Raw genomic sequence first — 16094 nt, 5'->3', positions numbered from 1 at the left:
CCATGTTACTAACTTAACAACACCAATAATTCAATTTAACAGCAGTGGCAAGAAAGGGTGTAAAATGGAGAAAACCCAATGAACGAATGTCTCACTTAGCAACAATTTTGGGCTCAATTGTGGTCATACGTCAAAGTCTAGACCTTACTGAGTCTGCTAGTATTAGGAAAATGGTCTCCGGAGGACCAAGGAGCTGAGCGCTATGCCCGTTGGCGCCTCGTCACTGCCTTTACTCTTCGCTCAGGTTGTCTGGACCATGAAAAATTACTCCAGCTCCTCTAGAAATGAAGATTGTGATGATCCAAAATTACAATGGGATTGAGTGATGATCAAAAAAGAACAGCTACATTACTGGGAAACAATATTGGATTTTATAAAAAAAAGAACATCAATTCCTGAAGAAATACCTGGATATTTTTGTCAATGGCAGAAAGGAATTAAGAATATTTTTTTCTACTTTGTGGGAAAGCTATTGAAATGAAATGGTTAGCTGACATGGGACACTATATGATTGTTGTGGAAATCAGTGAAAGTACATTGAAGGACTTTTTTACAGAACAAAATCTTTCATTTCCAGAAGAAATAATTCCACAAATCTCTGGAGCTAAATTATTAAAATGCACATCTCTAAATATTTGTCTGCATTGCAATTTCTACTATTTGACCAGCTGTGTGACTGGTCATTTTGATGGGATTTGGAACAGAGGATCTCTAGTCTGTTAACCCTTCTGAGAGAGAATGCTATGTTCAGTTGATACTATCACTAATGAACAGAATGTGTCGCTTTTTTTTCTATTACTTTGTTGTATGGTGCAAGGAAACAAAAAGGCCACCATTTTGTTTCTGATTCAGATATGAAAAGTTATTTAGAAAAAAGTGATATAAAATGTCTTGAAAAAGTCTATGGTTTGGAAGAGTGACATAATAAGTAGGACTTAGATTATTTATGGGAGGTTTTATACTTGATCGTATTGAAAGAATCGAGATGACTCCCAGACCTAACCCTCGGAGGATGGATGTGGAGAACCACTTCACTGTTCTCATAATCAATCATTCTCAAGATATTTTCTTTTATTGCTAATATGTCTGAGGATAATTTGCTTTAATAATTTGTGTGATATTGATTCTATGCCTCTGTTTATACAACCCAGGGTTGTAATTGGCTTTTTGGCTCCTGCTGCACATTGCTGGCTCATAGTCAAGTGATCATCCACTAGGACTCTAAGGTCCCTCTCACAGTTACTGTTTTTGAGCCAGGTCTCACCTAATTTGTACTTGTATCTTTGATTTTTCCTGCCTAAATGTAAAACTTTGCTTTTCTCCATATTAAAATTTTGTTGGATGGGGCCCATTATTCAAGTTCGTCAAGATCTTTTTGGATCCTGAGCTTGTCTTCTGGGTGGTTGTCTATTCCTGCCACTTTAGTGTCATCTGCAAATCTGATGAGTTCCCCTTCTATTCCCTCATCTAAGTCATTTATGAAGATATTGAAAAGTACTGGACCTAGGACGGAGCCTTGTGGTACCCCACTGTTTACTTCTCTCCATGTGGATGTAGTATCATTGAGGATGACTTCTGAGTGCAGTTTGTCAGCCAGCTACAAATCCTTCTATTCCACATTTTTCTAGCTTACCAAGTAGTAGGTTGTTGTCTACTTTGTCAAATGACTTACTGAAATCTAAGTATACTATGTCCACAGCATTTCGCTGGTCTATTAATTTAGTCACTTTATCAAAGAATGAAATAAGATTGGTTTGGTATGATCTGTTTTTAACAAACCCATGCTGGCTACTACCGTTAGTTATAACTTTGTTTGCTTCTAGTTGTTTGCAGATCTGTTTTTTATTATCTTTTCCAGGATCTTCCCAGGTATTAATGTTAGACTGATTGGTCTGTAGTTTCCTGGGTCTGTTTTTTTTCCCTTTTGTTAAGATGGGAACCAAATCAGACCTTTTCCAATCCTCAGGTACTTCCCCAGTGCTCCAGGATTTTTGAAAGAACAATGGTTCTGAGATAACATCTGCCAGCTCTTTCAGAACTCTGAGATAAAATCTGTCAGATCACAGTGATTTGTATTCATCAAGGTCAGATATGTGTTTTCTTACCATTTTTACTGCTTATTTTAATTTTTATTTCTAGTTTGTCTTTTACAATAGTTTTTTTTGGTATGGGGCTATTATTTCTTTTTGTGTGAAGACTGATGCAAAGAATAAGCAGCTCTGCTTTCTCCCTACTGCCTGTTACTTCCTTGCTATCTTCTCTCTTTAGTGGACCTACTGTTTCCTTGACTTTTTTCTTGTTATTAATATGTTGAAAGAAACTTTTTTTTTATTATCCTTGAAATAAAGAGAGCTATTAAGCAGTGGAAATACCTTCCATCATTGGAAGTTTTCAAGAAAAGCCTGGATAGCAATTTGTCCAGAATGGTATGAGGATTCACACACTGGACAGGGGATAGGATTAGACCTCCAAAGTCCTCTTCAATCCTATAATTCTGTGAGGACGAAAGGAAGGCATTTTGAACATCATGTCTATTGTGATCAAATTACTCTGGCTCCTCATTGGTTCATGAGCTCGGTTTATTGACAAAACCTGAACATCTTGTGGGTTGTCTTTTTTTTCATAAATTCTTTTTAACTCTATTTCAGAGAAACAGCTCCTTAAAAACATTATATTAAAATGCATTTTATTTTTTATAATAATTTCAAACATTGTGTTATTGATTACATACCAGCCTCAAATTTCTGTTCAACTAATTGGTGCTGTTTTTGCATCAAATATTGTGATGATTGAGGACTTTCCTTTTTTTCCTGCCCAGATTTTTTTTGTTTACTAACTTATTTAAAAGAAGAAAAAATTGCACAATTAGAAAGAATTAAGAAATCTTGAATCAATATCCCTATAAGAACAAAAACAACACTGGCTGGCTTAATGTAGATCTTTTTAGGGAGATCTGGCATAGATTTTGTTTAATGCAGATTTCCCCCACCTCCAAATAATAATGTTTTTGTCAGATCTGCCATCTGCAGCTTCTACGCTTTGCTGGCATCTTGTCATAAAATGCAAGGGAGGAGGAGAGTAGAGTAGTAGTGATGGGAACGTAAAGATAAAAGATGGGAGCGTGAAGCCTTAACAGAATCCAGAGGTGCCAAGATTGGAATATGCCAGTCCTCTTCAAGGACACCTGGCCTGAGAATGGAGTGTGAAACTGCATTGAGTGGTGCCAAACAGCTAAGCAATTCTCAAAACATCTGAATGGCACACTATGGGACATTGGTGAACTGGTCAAGGAGCAGGGCCAAGGAAAGAGGGAAAAGAAATTGCATGGGAATATGCAGATCTAGCCTGTCATGCCTCTGTCTGAGCCTGAATCTGCAGAGGAAAATGAACTGGAACTGGACCCTATGGAGGCTGAGGGAGAGGTGTCTGTGGCTTCAGAGGAATGTGGGGAAGAGCAGGCCGAGGCAGGCCAGGGCCCTTCTGGATTGGAACAGAAGGAACAGGAGACGCAGAGTTCAGGCGATGAGCAAGTGCCACCCCCACCTGATCCTAGAGCATGGAGAGTGGAGAGAAGGAGGGAACAACAGAGGCAGGCTCAATTACTCGAGAGCATCCCGCCCTTCTCCACAAGGCACACCTGGAGATTGAGATTTAAGGAGACACGGTGGGGAGGGGCATTTGTCAGGAACAAATGCTGATTCTTTGGAGTGTTGTGTATTGTTGCTGATCTCTTGTTCTGTGACTTCTATTTGGAAACCTGGAAACTCTGACTATGGGACTGACTGACCATGTTGCTTCAATGTTTAAAGACTTTGGATGGTATTTCGGCTTCTCTCTTTTGAAAACTGCTCAGGCAAGCTTGGATTCAAACAGACTCGTTAAGTTTATGTTTTCTTCCTTGTTATCTCTATGGCCTTGAGTACTTTCTTATGCTAATCAGACTGTATCTGAACCTACTTTCAGCCAGAGTCGGCTGAAAGTGTGTGTATGTGTGTGTGTGTGTGTGTGTGTGTGTGTGTGTGTGTGTGTGTTCTTTTGTTGGAGCATTTGGGGAAAATTTGGAGCAATAAAAGAACTGTTTGTGAATTGCCAGCTGACTGCATTGCCTCTGTGCTGTGCTCTGGGTCATCACCTTTCTTTTGCTGCAACCACTTAACCTTAGTAAAAGAATCTATCATTCCAATCAAAGGGAGTTGAGGGTGTTTCTTTTCTAAGGACCTAATCTGGGGCAAGCCTAACAGTTGTTAATGTTTCTATATTGAAATGTATTGAGCCCACAGATAAGAACTCAGACTGCTGGATGCCCAGCATGTTTTCTGGCATCAGTCTGGCTTACCTTAGCTGAGATATCGAAGAAAACCCAGCTTCCTCAATCTGCTCTTTAATGTCTTGTAGCTCTTCTTCCAGTTTCCTTTTCTCTTCCAAAACATGCTGAACCATAGATTTTGGAGACTGCAGCACCACTTGCTGGTTGCCTTCACTATTCAAAGTCGGTAGAGCAGGATAATTGGAATGGCTCATCAGACTATCATCAATATCTCCCTTAGCATTCTAGAATGTGCAGATATAATAAAAGAGTTATTCCTAATGACATAATCTAAATCAGGGGTGTCAAACTCAATTTCATTGAGGGCCGCATCAGCATTGCAGTTGCCCTCAGGGGGCCGGGTGGGTATGGCCAAGGTGGGTGTGGCCTACTGGGTGGGCGTGGCTAGAGTGCGTATGGCCTACTGGGTGGGCGTGGCCAGCTCTACATCGTTCGCATCAAGGGGAGCCTGGGCAGGAGTGGGACAGATCTGAGGGTCTCTGGCAGAAGGAGGGTCTCTGGGCCAGGGCCAAGGCAGTGGGGGCCGTTCCCTCACTGTTTCCAGGATGGCTTTGCGGGCCACATGAAACCACTTCGCGGGCCGGATCTGGCCCCCGGGCCTTGTGTTTGACATGTCTGATCTAAATCCTCTGAAAATAAATGGCCAAATCAGGCATAAGGAATTTTGGGGTGTCCATGTTTTTGCTAAACTACAGCTACTGGCCATTGCCATCTGAGGTTGCTGGAAATTGTATGTCAGAAACATCTGGGGATGCCTCCAGCCCCCTGTCTTGGTGTTAAATAAGTATATAAATACACAGTTCTAGCAATAAAAATGCCTTCAATGAAATAAGAAAAACACTACATAATTTAATAGTGAGGAGAAGCATCAATTAACATTGAAAGAAATAGCAAATCCTAGAACAGGAATTCAATATTTTGTAATCTACATTATTTGCCTATGAGACAATGTAGTCAAAGTCAACTTTTTATTTTGGATATTAACTAGCCTTATATAACAAAAACCATAAAATAAAATAAAAGCTAAAATAAATAAAACAAAATGGAATAAAAGATAAGTTAAACACAGCCAACACAGGTGAAACTTTAATTTAGATAAATCATTTCGAAGACTGAGACTGTTAGCATTAAAACCTCTGTGTAGAGACTATAGGAAGTATAGGAAGAAACAAATAAACAGGAGAGTTATTAGGTATTGATATTGATACTATTGAACATGAAAAGCAAATCTTGCTATTAAAACAACACTTGGTGATTTGATAAGAGAGTGAATTTTCTGACCAATTAGACAGTAATTGAAATAAAAAGAATCATTATAGCCTAGAGATATTGAGCTAATGAAGGTATGTGTAAGGTCCTGCCTCAGCTAATACTCCCAAGAAAGCAGAACTCTTGAAACTGGCACTTTCAAATAGGAACTTTTATTGGGAGACAGTGATAGCAAAAAGTAAAGTAAGATTTAAAGAATTTCCATGCAAATCGTTACATTAAAATTTTCTTTTCACAAACCCCACTCCAGAGCCCAGCTGTCCAGTTCGTGTCCAGCCAATCCACAGGTATGAAGTTGTTATGGGAACTGGAGCTGATAAGGAATGGTTCCCAGGCACTTCAATGAATCTCACAATGGTTCCATCTTTACATCTCTCTTCTTTGGTTCGTCAGTTGTCCGTTTTATCTGCTCACTCTCTATTTTTATTTTCTGAGAGGTTTTTTGTTGTAAAGTTAAATTAGAGATGCATTCATTTATATTTTCAAAGTTATTTTTAATTTCCTCATGGTTTGAGATCATTATTGTTTGAGTTAATTGCAACATTAGCACATATCTCCTGGAAAGTATTTGTTTTTCTTGGTCTAATTCTTTCTGCAAATCTCTGGTTTTCCATAAAAGCCAAAAATCAGGGTTTTCCTTTCTCTGCAGACAGCTTTAAAGTCACAGTTGAGTAAGTATTTGTAAACCAGAAAGGTCAATTTTTTTTCTCTAAAGTTTATAGTTCTCTCTTTATAGGTAGCCCAAGATGTTTTCTTTTTGTCACAGCTGTTCTCTGTTATTAAGACATTGAAGGTCACCCAAAAACAAATTATCTTTTCCTGGGCTTTGCCAGTTCCTGTATTGAAGCAACTACTATATTTTCATCCACCATGAGATGTCAGTAGTTTGTTTTTCAGTTTTCAGTTTTCAAAATAAACAATTATTTTTTCCTATTTTCATGATTTAAAAAAGAAATCTAACACCTTCCACCAATTTCAAACTTATCCAGATTTAGGACTTACCGTATTTTCCGGCGTATAAGACGACTGGGTGTATAAGATGACCCCCTACATTTCCTGTTAAATTATAGGGTTTGGGCTATACTCGCCGTATAAGACTACCCCTCTTCCAACGCACACCAAATAAAAATTTAAAAACATCAGATTTGATTTCAATATGGTAATTTTAATTCAAATGCTTATGACATGCAGGTGCTTAGTAGGAAAACTGTCACTTATAAACATAAGGCTGTTTGTCATCAAACATGTAAACATAAAACAGTGCAAGTGGATTAAACTTTTCCTAATTCACTCTAAAGCTTTCCCTGTGCAGAACAAATGGGAGATCCGCTCCAGGTTTTCCAGCCAGCCCGCCCAGTTCCTGAGTCAAATGTGTCCTTAGAGCTAAGCAGCTGCTCTGGCTGCTGCATTCCCCACCTGCCTTTCAAGTTGGGATAGACTGAAGCTGCTCTTCAACTTTAGAAGGAAAGACGCCCAGACCCCAGCCTGTAAAAAATCACAGACTGCAGCTTCTTATCCAATTGGTCCCGCTTTCCCTGCACAGACCAAATGGGAGATCTGCTCCAGGTTTTCCAGCCAGCCCTGTCCCTAAAGTTTCAGCACCCAGCGTATAAGATGACTCCTGACTTTTGAGAAGATTTTCATGGGTTAAAAAGTCATCTTATATGCCAAAAAATACGGTATATTCATTTCATTTCAGTATATTTCTGTCCCCACTTAAGGGTTTAATTCACTGCTTCTGTCTGTAGGAGGGTGGGGCAAAGATCCCCCTTCTTCTCACTTTCAGAGGCTTTTTGCGGCTTAAAATAGTGCTTTTGGGCTTCGGCTGCTTGTAGCTTGGGCTAGACCAAGGGTTGGCAACCTTAAAGACTCAAAGAGCCATTTGGACCCATTTCCCAGAGAAAATAAAAAACCGGGAACCACAGAATCCTGCTGCTTACCCCCCTCCCACATGGAGTGCCCTGCTGCCACTGCTTCCACCCCCCCGATGGAGTGCTCCACCGCTGCTGCTGCTTCCCCCCGCATGAAGCGTCCCGCCACCACTGCTTCCATCACCCCCCACATGGAACACTCTACTGCTGCTGCTGCTTCCCCTCCGCACAAAGCACCTGCCGCCAGCAACTGGTTCTCCCCACCCCCCAGCGGAGTGCTCCACTGCTGCATCCCACTGCCACTGCTTCTGTCACCCCCCAATGGAGCATTCCACCGCTGCTGCTTCCCCCTGCACAAAGCATCCCACCACTCCTTCCGTCACCCCCCCTGACAGAGCGCTCCACCGCTGCTGCTACTTCCCCTCCGCATGAAGCATCCTGCCACCATTGCTTCTGTTACCCCTCGACAGAACGCTTAACCACCGCTGCTGCTTCCCCCCCCTGCATGAAGCATCCCAGCACCACTGCTTCCCCCACCTTCCCAATGGAGCACTCCACCACCGCCACTGCTTCCCCCCAGGACAGAGTGCTTTGCTGCTGCTTCCCCAGTGGCAAAGGTGGACGTTGGGAGGCAGCAGCAGGGCATAGCCCAGGTGTGGCCCAGCAGCAGCAGCAAAGCTTGTCCTCGACACTCAAGCGGCACCAGTGGCTTGGGTGCCTCTGCTCCATCTGAGTTGAAGAAAGCAGAGGCGCAGCAGTGGGATTGCTCTCAATAAGTCGGGCACACATGAGTGAGCAGCACACCTGGCTCATTGTTTAAGAGCAATCCCACTGCTGCACCTTTGCTTTCTTCATCTCGGACAGAGCAGACCCATCCAAGCTGCTGGCAGCTGATTGGGTGGGGAGGACGAGGAGGAGGAGAAGAGAGTGAGGGCGACTGGCTAGGTGAGGAGTAGGCTGGGCAATGGTGGCTGACTGGCTGGGGAGGGGGGAATCATGGCTACTTGGGGGGGCTCTGCCAAGCCTCATGGCAATGGCATTGGCAGCCCCCCTACCTGCCCCATTTCCCCAACTCTGTACAAGTTCCTTGGCAAAAAATCCAGCACCCCTGCGCCCCCAATCGGATCCACTTGGCACTTTCTTTCCAGCTCCACCGTGGTCCTCCCTTACTTCCTCTGCCGCCATGCGCAGTTACACAAACAAAAGAAGTTTGTGGGCAGTCCCACAAACAAAAGAAGTGGGACTAAAAAAGTTCAATCAATCAATTCCAACTTCACAAGATCTTTTTTTTCCCCGCGAGAAGTTGGAATTGATTGATTAAACTTTTTTAGTCCCACTTCTTTTGTTTGTGAGACTGCACACGGCGGCGGAGGACTGAGAGCCGCAGTAGAGGGATGAAAGAGCTGCATGAAGCTCCAGAGCCGCGGATTGCCGACTCCTGGGCTAGACTCTGAAGTTAAGCTAGAATTTCTCTGCTGGTTTCTGGAAGACTTTTCCCGGACCAATTGGATTGACCGCTATCTCTCTGCACTCGGTGGGACTTCCCTTCTTTATCAGCTCTTAGGGAAAAGAAGGAGACATTAGCCAGCCCCTCCCTGGCTGTAACATAAATAGGAGGGGTTTGGGGAGTGGCTGTTTGTGACAGACAAGTGTTCATGTTACTGGATACTTCATTCACTTGGATTTCTTTGCCAAGGTTTCTTTGCCAAGGTTTCTTTGCCAAGATTCAGGTTTCCTGGGACTCTTTGGGTGTGAAGTACTAATTAATTGACATTAAAAGTGCCTTAGCCATGTGAGCTGGGACTGCTACTGCTTCAGCAAGCATTTAAAGACTTGTTAACTGGGGTTTTCCTGTGAACATAGTTTGTTCCTGCCTTATAAATTTAAAGGGGTTTCTACTTATGAGTAAGCAGTTGCTTAGTACTGGAGCAACATAGAATACATGGTCCCCACAGTAGGGCAGATGCCTCTCCAGGTTGACCACTTTGCAGATCTTGCTTAATGTAAGGTCCTGCCTCATCTAATACTCCCAAGAAAACAAAACTCTTGAAACTGGCATTGTTTCAAACAGGAACTTTTATTGGGAGACAGTGATAGCAGAAAGCAAAGCAAGATCTAAAGAATTCCTGCGCAAATCGTTACATTAAAACTTTCTTTTCACAAACAGAGCCCAGCTGTTCAGTTCGCATCCAGCCAATCCACAGGTACGAAGTTGTTATGGGAACTGGAGCTGATAAGGAATGGTTCCCAGGTCCTTCAACAGATGTCACAACAGAGTGGAGATAAGGCAGATTGCCCCTGGCACATTCTCCCCACTTTTCACACCCAAAGAGATGCAAAGTTTAGGGGGAACAAAGTAGAGGAAATACATTTGTAAGCCTGCCTCCCAGTAGAGCGAAATCTCCCCCTTCCGTCAGAATGGCAGAGCCCCGATGAGAAGCATTGAAAGGATTCCTGACAGTATGATAATTTCAAGTAGCATATCTCAGTAAATTTAGCTACAGAGATTACCTGTGACAAAAGCATTCATTACATAGCATTTTCTGGAATCTCATTTCTAGGACACAGTTTGTAGACAAAGCTATAGTTGGAATACTTTGCTATGCCAGTTGCGGAAATCTTTCTTTCCTGCATTATATACAAAAATATTCAGGCTGAGAATTTAAACTAATTGAATGAATAGATAATACTGGACATTTTTCCCCCCAAAAATTTGTCTTCCTGAAAAACTTTTGGCGTTTATGATAGATTCCCTACAAATTTCAGAACAGAGATGGAAGGGACCTTGGAGGTCTTCTAAATCTGGCTTCTGAAACTAGTTGCCCCCCCTTCCCCCGCAATGCACCAAGGATCAAACAGAATGACATCATGCCAAACAGAATGAACTAGCAATAAAGGCTGTCAGGACAGCATAACATTTGTAAAACTCCCTGCCATTGTATGCTGCATGGTAAGTAATAAATAATAAATGTCCTGGTGAAAACTTTCACCATATTTGTCACTGACTGCACTTAGATGTTCAGGAAAGAAGTCCAAATGTGAATGCAGGAAATGAATCGTCGATGACAGGTTGCACTTCATAGTCTTGTTTGCTGTAAGAAGCTTGTCAACCAATTGAATATAGTTTAGCCTCTATAATTGTAAAAAAAATCTCAATGTGATCCTTGAATTAATTCCAGGCAATCTGAAGAACAGGGCAGCTTGGAACCAGTTTGTGCCAGCACCCAGGGCCATGCACCCTGAGAAGAGAATGTGGATTATCCCAAACATCTCAGCATTCTCAAAATACCTAGGAAAATCTTCATTAGCTGAAGGTGGACTGGTTATGAGTAGAAGACTGAGATGAGGGGAAACATTTTGTAGCTTTTTCGCATGGGCAAACTTTGCTCTAGTCCAGGGGTAGGCAACCTTGGCTCTTTTATGACTCGTGGACTTCAGCTCCCAGAATTCCTGAGCCAGTTATGGTGGCTCAGGAATTCTGGGAGTTGAAGTCCACGAGTCATAAAAGAGCCAAGGTTGCCTACCCCTAGTCTCTTTACTGCAACCAGCATTCTTTAATAAAAGAACTTATCACTTCAACCAAATGGAGTCGAGGGTCTTTCTTTCCTAAGGGACAGGTCAGGGGCAGGTCTGACATTGTGTCTCAAAGCATGAATTAGCAAATTGGGCCTCCATATACCTTGCCAATTATATGGTTCCTAAGAAACACGATAGAGACTTCAGAACAGAATAACAGAGTTGGAAGGGACCTTGTAGGTCATCTAGTCCAGCCCCTGCTCAAGAAGGATACCCTATACCATTTCTGACATGGCTATCCAGTCTCTTTTTGAAAGCCTCCAATGGTGAAGCGTCCACAACTTTTGAAGGCAAGGTGTTCCATTGGTTGATTACTCTGTCAGAAAAGTTCTCCTTATTTCTAGGTTGAATCTCTCCTTGATCAGTTTACATCCATTGTTCCTTGTCTGGCCTTCGGGGTGCTTTGAAAAATAGGTTGTCCCCCTCCTGTGACAGCCCCTCAAATATTGGAACACTGCTATCATGTCACCCCTGGTTCTTCTCTTCACTAGACTAGCCATGCCCAGTTCTTGCAACTGTTCTTCATATGTTTTAGCCTCCAGGCCCCTAATCATCTTTGTTGCTCTTCTCTGAACTTTTTCCAAAGTCTCAACATCTTTTTTGTCAAGTGGCAACCAAAACTGGATGCAGTATTCAATCTGTGATCTTACTAAGGTTTCATAAAGTTATGCTAATACTTCACATGATTTTGATTCTATGCCTCTCCTTACACAATCAACGATTGTATTAGCTTTCTTGGCTGCTGCTGCACACTGCTGGATCATGTTTTAAGTGATCGTTCACTAGGATTCGAAGGTCCCTCTCACAGATTGTTTTTGAGCCAGGTTTTGTCTAATCTGTATCTGTACCTTTGGTTTTATCCGCATAAGTTTAAAACCTTGCTTTTCTCCACATTAATTTCATTTTGTTAGATATGGCCCAAGTGTTGTAGTCTGTCTATATCAGGCATGTCAAACCCGCGATGTCATGTGACGTTGTGCGATGTATCACGACTTTTTCCCTCATTGCCGGCAATGCGGTGGGTGCAGTTTTAGCATGATGCACCCAGCCCATGGGCTGGGAGTTTGATATGCCTGGTCTTTATCGTTCTTGAGCCTATTATCTAGGGTGTTGGCTATTCCTGCCAGCTTAGTATCATCTGCAGATTTGATGAGTTCCCCTTTTATTCTCTCATGTAAGTCATTGATGAAGATATTGAAGAGTACTGGGCCTAAGGTGGAACCTTGTGTACCTCACTGCTTACTTCCCTCCATGTAGAGGTAGTACCATGAAGGACTACTCGTTGAATGCAATTTGTCAGCCATTACAAATCCATCTGGTGGTGATGCTGTCTATCCCACATTTCTCTAGCTTACCAGGAAGTAGGTTGTGGTCTTCTTTGTTGAATGCCTTACTGAAGTCTAAGTATACTATGTCCACAGCATTTCACTGGTCTACTAATTTAGTTTTGTCAAAGAATGAAATAAGATTGGTTTGGCAAGATCTGTTTTTAACAAGCCTGTGCTGGCTTCTAGTTAAAACTTTGTTTCTAGATGTTGGCAGATCTATTTTTTCATTCTTTTCCAGTATCTTCCAGGGTGGTTTGTAGTTTCCTGGGTCTGTTTTTTCTCTCTCCTTTTTTGAAGATGGGAACCACATCAGCTCTTTTCCAATCCTCAGGTAGTTTCCTGGTGCTCCAGGAATTTTGAAAGATATGGTACAGTGGTTCTGAGATGACATCTGCCAGCTCCTTCAGAACTCTGGAATTTAATCCATCAAGTCCCGGTGATGGATTATATTCATCAAGATCAGACAGCTGTTCTCTTACCATTTTCTTGCTTATTTTAATTTTTATTTCTAGTTTGTCTTTTGCAGTAGGTTTTTTTTGGTATGTTGGGCTATAATTTGTGTGAATACCGATGCAAAGAATGAGTTAAGCAGCTCTGTTTTCTCTCTACTGCCTGTTACTTCTTGCCATCTTCTCTCTCTAGTGGACTGTGTTTCTTTGATCTTTTTCTTGCCATTTAAAGGTTGAATTTTTTTTATTATCTTTGACTTTTGTTGCAAGTCTTTGTTCATTCCGAGCCTTTGCTTTCCTGACTTCATCTTTGCAGATTCTAGCTATCTGCTGATATACTACCTATGTCCCTCTTTCCATTTTTTGTATTTATCCTTTTTGTCTTTTAATTTATCAGAGAGATCTTTGTGCAACCGTGTTGGGTTTCTTCTTGGATTTCTTGTTCTTTTTTGCTCGTATTGTACTAGACTGGGCTTTTATGATCATATTTTTCAGTTTTCCAAGCTTCTTGGGTTGTCTTCCCCTTTAGGATTTTCATCCAAGGAATCTTTCTCTAACTCTGAGTTTGTTAAAGTCAGCTCTTTTAAAATCTAAAACTCTGGTATGATTATATTCTATTGCTTGTGTTTGCATTATATTGAAATCCAATATGGCATGGTCACTCTCATCCAAGGTTCCTATAATTTCAACCCCTTCTATCACTTCTCCTCTGTTAGCAAGAATTAAATCCAGTATGGCTGTTCTTCTAGTACCCTCCTCTATCTTTTGGACGACAAAGATGTCAGCTAGGTTGTTCAGGAACCTATCCAATCTGTTGGTTGATGACAGGGTAATTAAAGTCCCCCCGTTACTATTGTAGTGTGTGTCCTACATATATTTGTTAATTTGTTAACACCTCTTCTCCGCGAGTGCATTGGCTTCCAGTTGCCCTCTGGGTGAGTTTCAAGGTGCTGGTGATTACCTATAAAGCCCTAAATGGCATGGGTCCGAATTACTTACGGGAGCACCTGCTGCCGGCGTCATCTTCCCTTCGTTCTGTGCGCTCCCACAGAGAGGGCCTCCTCAGGGTGCCGGCGGTCAGAGAGTGTTGGCCGGCGGCCCCCAGGGGGAGAGCATTCTCTGTGGGCATGCCAGCCCTTTGGAACCAATTACCGGTTGAGCTCTGGATGGCTCCCGACCTTCACTCTTTCCGCCGTGATCTGAAAACCTACTTATTTGAACAGGCCGGCCTGGTCTAAGGGTTTGGGGTATTTTGGTATTTATTGTTAGGGCTTAATTAATTTAATCTTACTTTTAACTTTTGTATGTAATGCTTTTATTGCCCTGTACACCGCCCTGAGTCCTTCGGGAGAAGTGCAGTATAGAAATTCAATTAAATAAATAAATAAATAAATTGGTTAGCAAAAAGTACATCTATTTTTTCACCTTGGCCTGTAGTATACATCTATGGCAGTGTCATTCTTTTTTCTTTTCTTTTATATTGATCCATATGAATTCTAGGAAGATTTTGTCTTTGGTTTCATACATTTCTGCAGTAATATAGCAGTCTTTTACATATAATGCAACTCCACCTCCTCTGCTGCATCTGCTTTTTTTTGAACAGTTTGTATCCTTCTATCAATATATTCCAGTCATGGGTTTCATCTCACAAAATTTCAGTAATTGCAACTCTATCTTATCTACCCTCATGTACTAATAATTCAAGTTCATCCTTTTGTTCCACACACTTTGAGCATTTGTACACTTCACACAATCATTGTCCTTACCATCATTGCAGATAGCCCACTTTGAACGCTTTGGGGATTTACCTGTAGGTGAGAGCAATGCTGTACTTCCTCTTCAATGCTATCTGTAAACTCAGTGCTGGAATCTTTACTGTCATCAGCTGTAGTTAGATCTAGGCATGATGTGACAAAATGAGAATCATCATTTTGAGTCTCAGGTACTTTAATTTCTAAGCACCAAATTTTATCTGAGATCTCCAGTACAATCATCAGCAAGCTTGGCTTTGGATTTTTACCAACGAAATACAATAACTTTGTGACTCAACCCAAGTTTAACCTGAAAAAAGCTGCCTTCTGGATTGTCTTGGCAAGCATACAGAAATAGCTGGTCTGAGATTTTCTTTCTCTAATTCCCAATCTAATCTACAGTCTATTCTTTCTTGGGCATCCAAGTATTCACTAATCAATTCTAAAATCTGTTAATTTGTTTAATTTATTTATGATCAGCCAAGAAAACTATACAGGTAGGTAGCAGATAACTCCTTTCCAGCTAAGGACTTTACTAATAAAACAAAACAGGACAAAAGAAAAACCTTGCAAGTCTCCAAGTGCTAAGGAATCTAGCAATAATTAACTTAATTTGCCTTAATCTGATGGTAACATTTTAACAGTAAGATTAAAACAGAAAAAAAAAATCAAAAGCACAAAGGGCATAGCCTGCAAAAAAGAGAGCAAGGAAATGAATAACAAGCTAAGTAGAAAAATAAGGAAAGAGATTAATCATAGCTCTGTTTCAGACATGTCAAACACAAGGCCCGGGGGCCAGATGCGTGGTTTCATGCGGCCCGCGAAGCCATCCTGGAAACAGGGAGGGAACAGCCCCCACTGCCTTGGCCCTGGCCCAGAGACCCTCCTTCTGCCAGAGACCCCCAGATCTGTCCCACTCCTGCCCAGGCCCCCATAGGCACCCTTGATGCCAAAGATGTAGAGCTGGCCACGCCCACCCAGTAGGCCATATGCACTCTAGCCACGCCCACCCAGTAGGCCACGCCCACCCAGGCCATACCCACCCAGCCCACTGAGGGCAACCGCAATGCTGATGCGGCCCTCAATGAAATTGAGTTTGACACCCCTGCTCTATCTGAATGTTTTTCAGTTTGGAAGCTCAAATTTACAGCAACAGATGGTTACAGGAACTGAATTCACTTATTTCCAGCTCTGCACCAGTTTATTTGAAGCCGAAACACAGTGATTTCGTTTTTCCTTTTGTAATACTGCAGCTGTGTAAAGTTTGTGGATGGCGGTGTTCCCATTGGCTGAATTCTGGCTCCTGGATTCAGTGTATGCATCACTCTCCCTCCCACCAGGGCTTGTGTGTCCTGATCCAGACAGCTTTGATAAGCATTGTTTAGAAGGTATCTCTCCGTTTTCCATAATCCAGTTACCGCAACACTGTACAAACATTATACTGCTATTAGGAAAGGAGGGGAATACCTAATTAGAAACATATTGATATGCCATCGTTTTGCAATTACTGCTTGCAAAAAGCT

At 41.9% G+C, this 16094-nt stretch overlaps 1 protein-coding gene and 1 pseudogene across 6 annotated transcripts in view; one reads left to right on the top strand and one right to left on the bottom strand.

The window, feature by feature from the left end:
- The window catches only part of LOC310637193 (myomegalin-like), a 113072-nt gene that overhangs the window by 31490 nt on the left and 65488 nt on the right, over positions 1-16094 (bottom strand). For all 5 annotated transcript variants that reach the window (XM_083357524.1, XM_083357525.1, XM_083357523.1 and 2 more), the window contains 2 exons: positions 14629-14717; positions 4337-4551 (listed from right to left, as the gene is read on the bottom strand). In XM_083357524.1, coding sequence (XP_083213650.1) covers positions 4337-4551; positions 14629-14717 — 304 coding nt within the window. The remainder of the gene's footprint in view (positions 1-4336; positions 4552-14628; positions 14718-16094) is intronic.
- On the top strand, positions 257-1210 carry LOC310637222 (putative thiopurine S-methyltransferase; annotated as a pseudogene). Its single transcript has one exon. The product of its transcript is annotated as a putative thiopurine S-methyltransferase (transcript).

The sequence above is a fragment of the Vipera ursinii genome, assembly GCF_947247035.1.
Source record: "Vipera ursinii genome assembly, chromosome: 3".
NCBI lineage: Eukaryota > Metazoa > Chordata > Lepidosauria > Squamata > Viperidae > Vipera > Vipera ursinii.
Note: the sequence above shows the minus strand (reverse complement) of the source record. Positions and strands in the feature narration are given on the sequence as shown.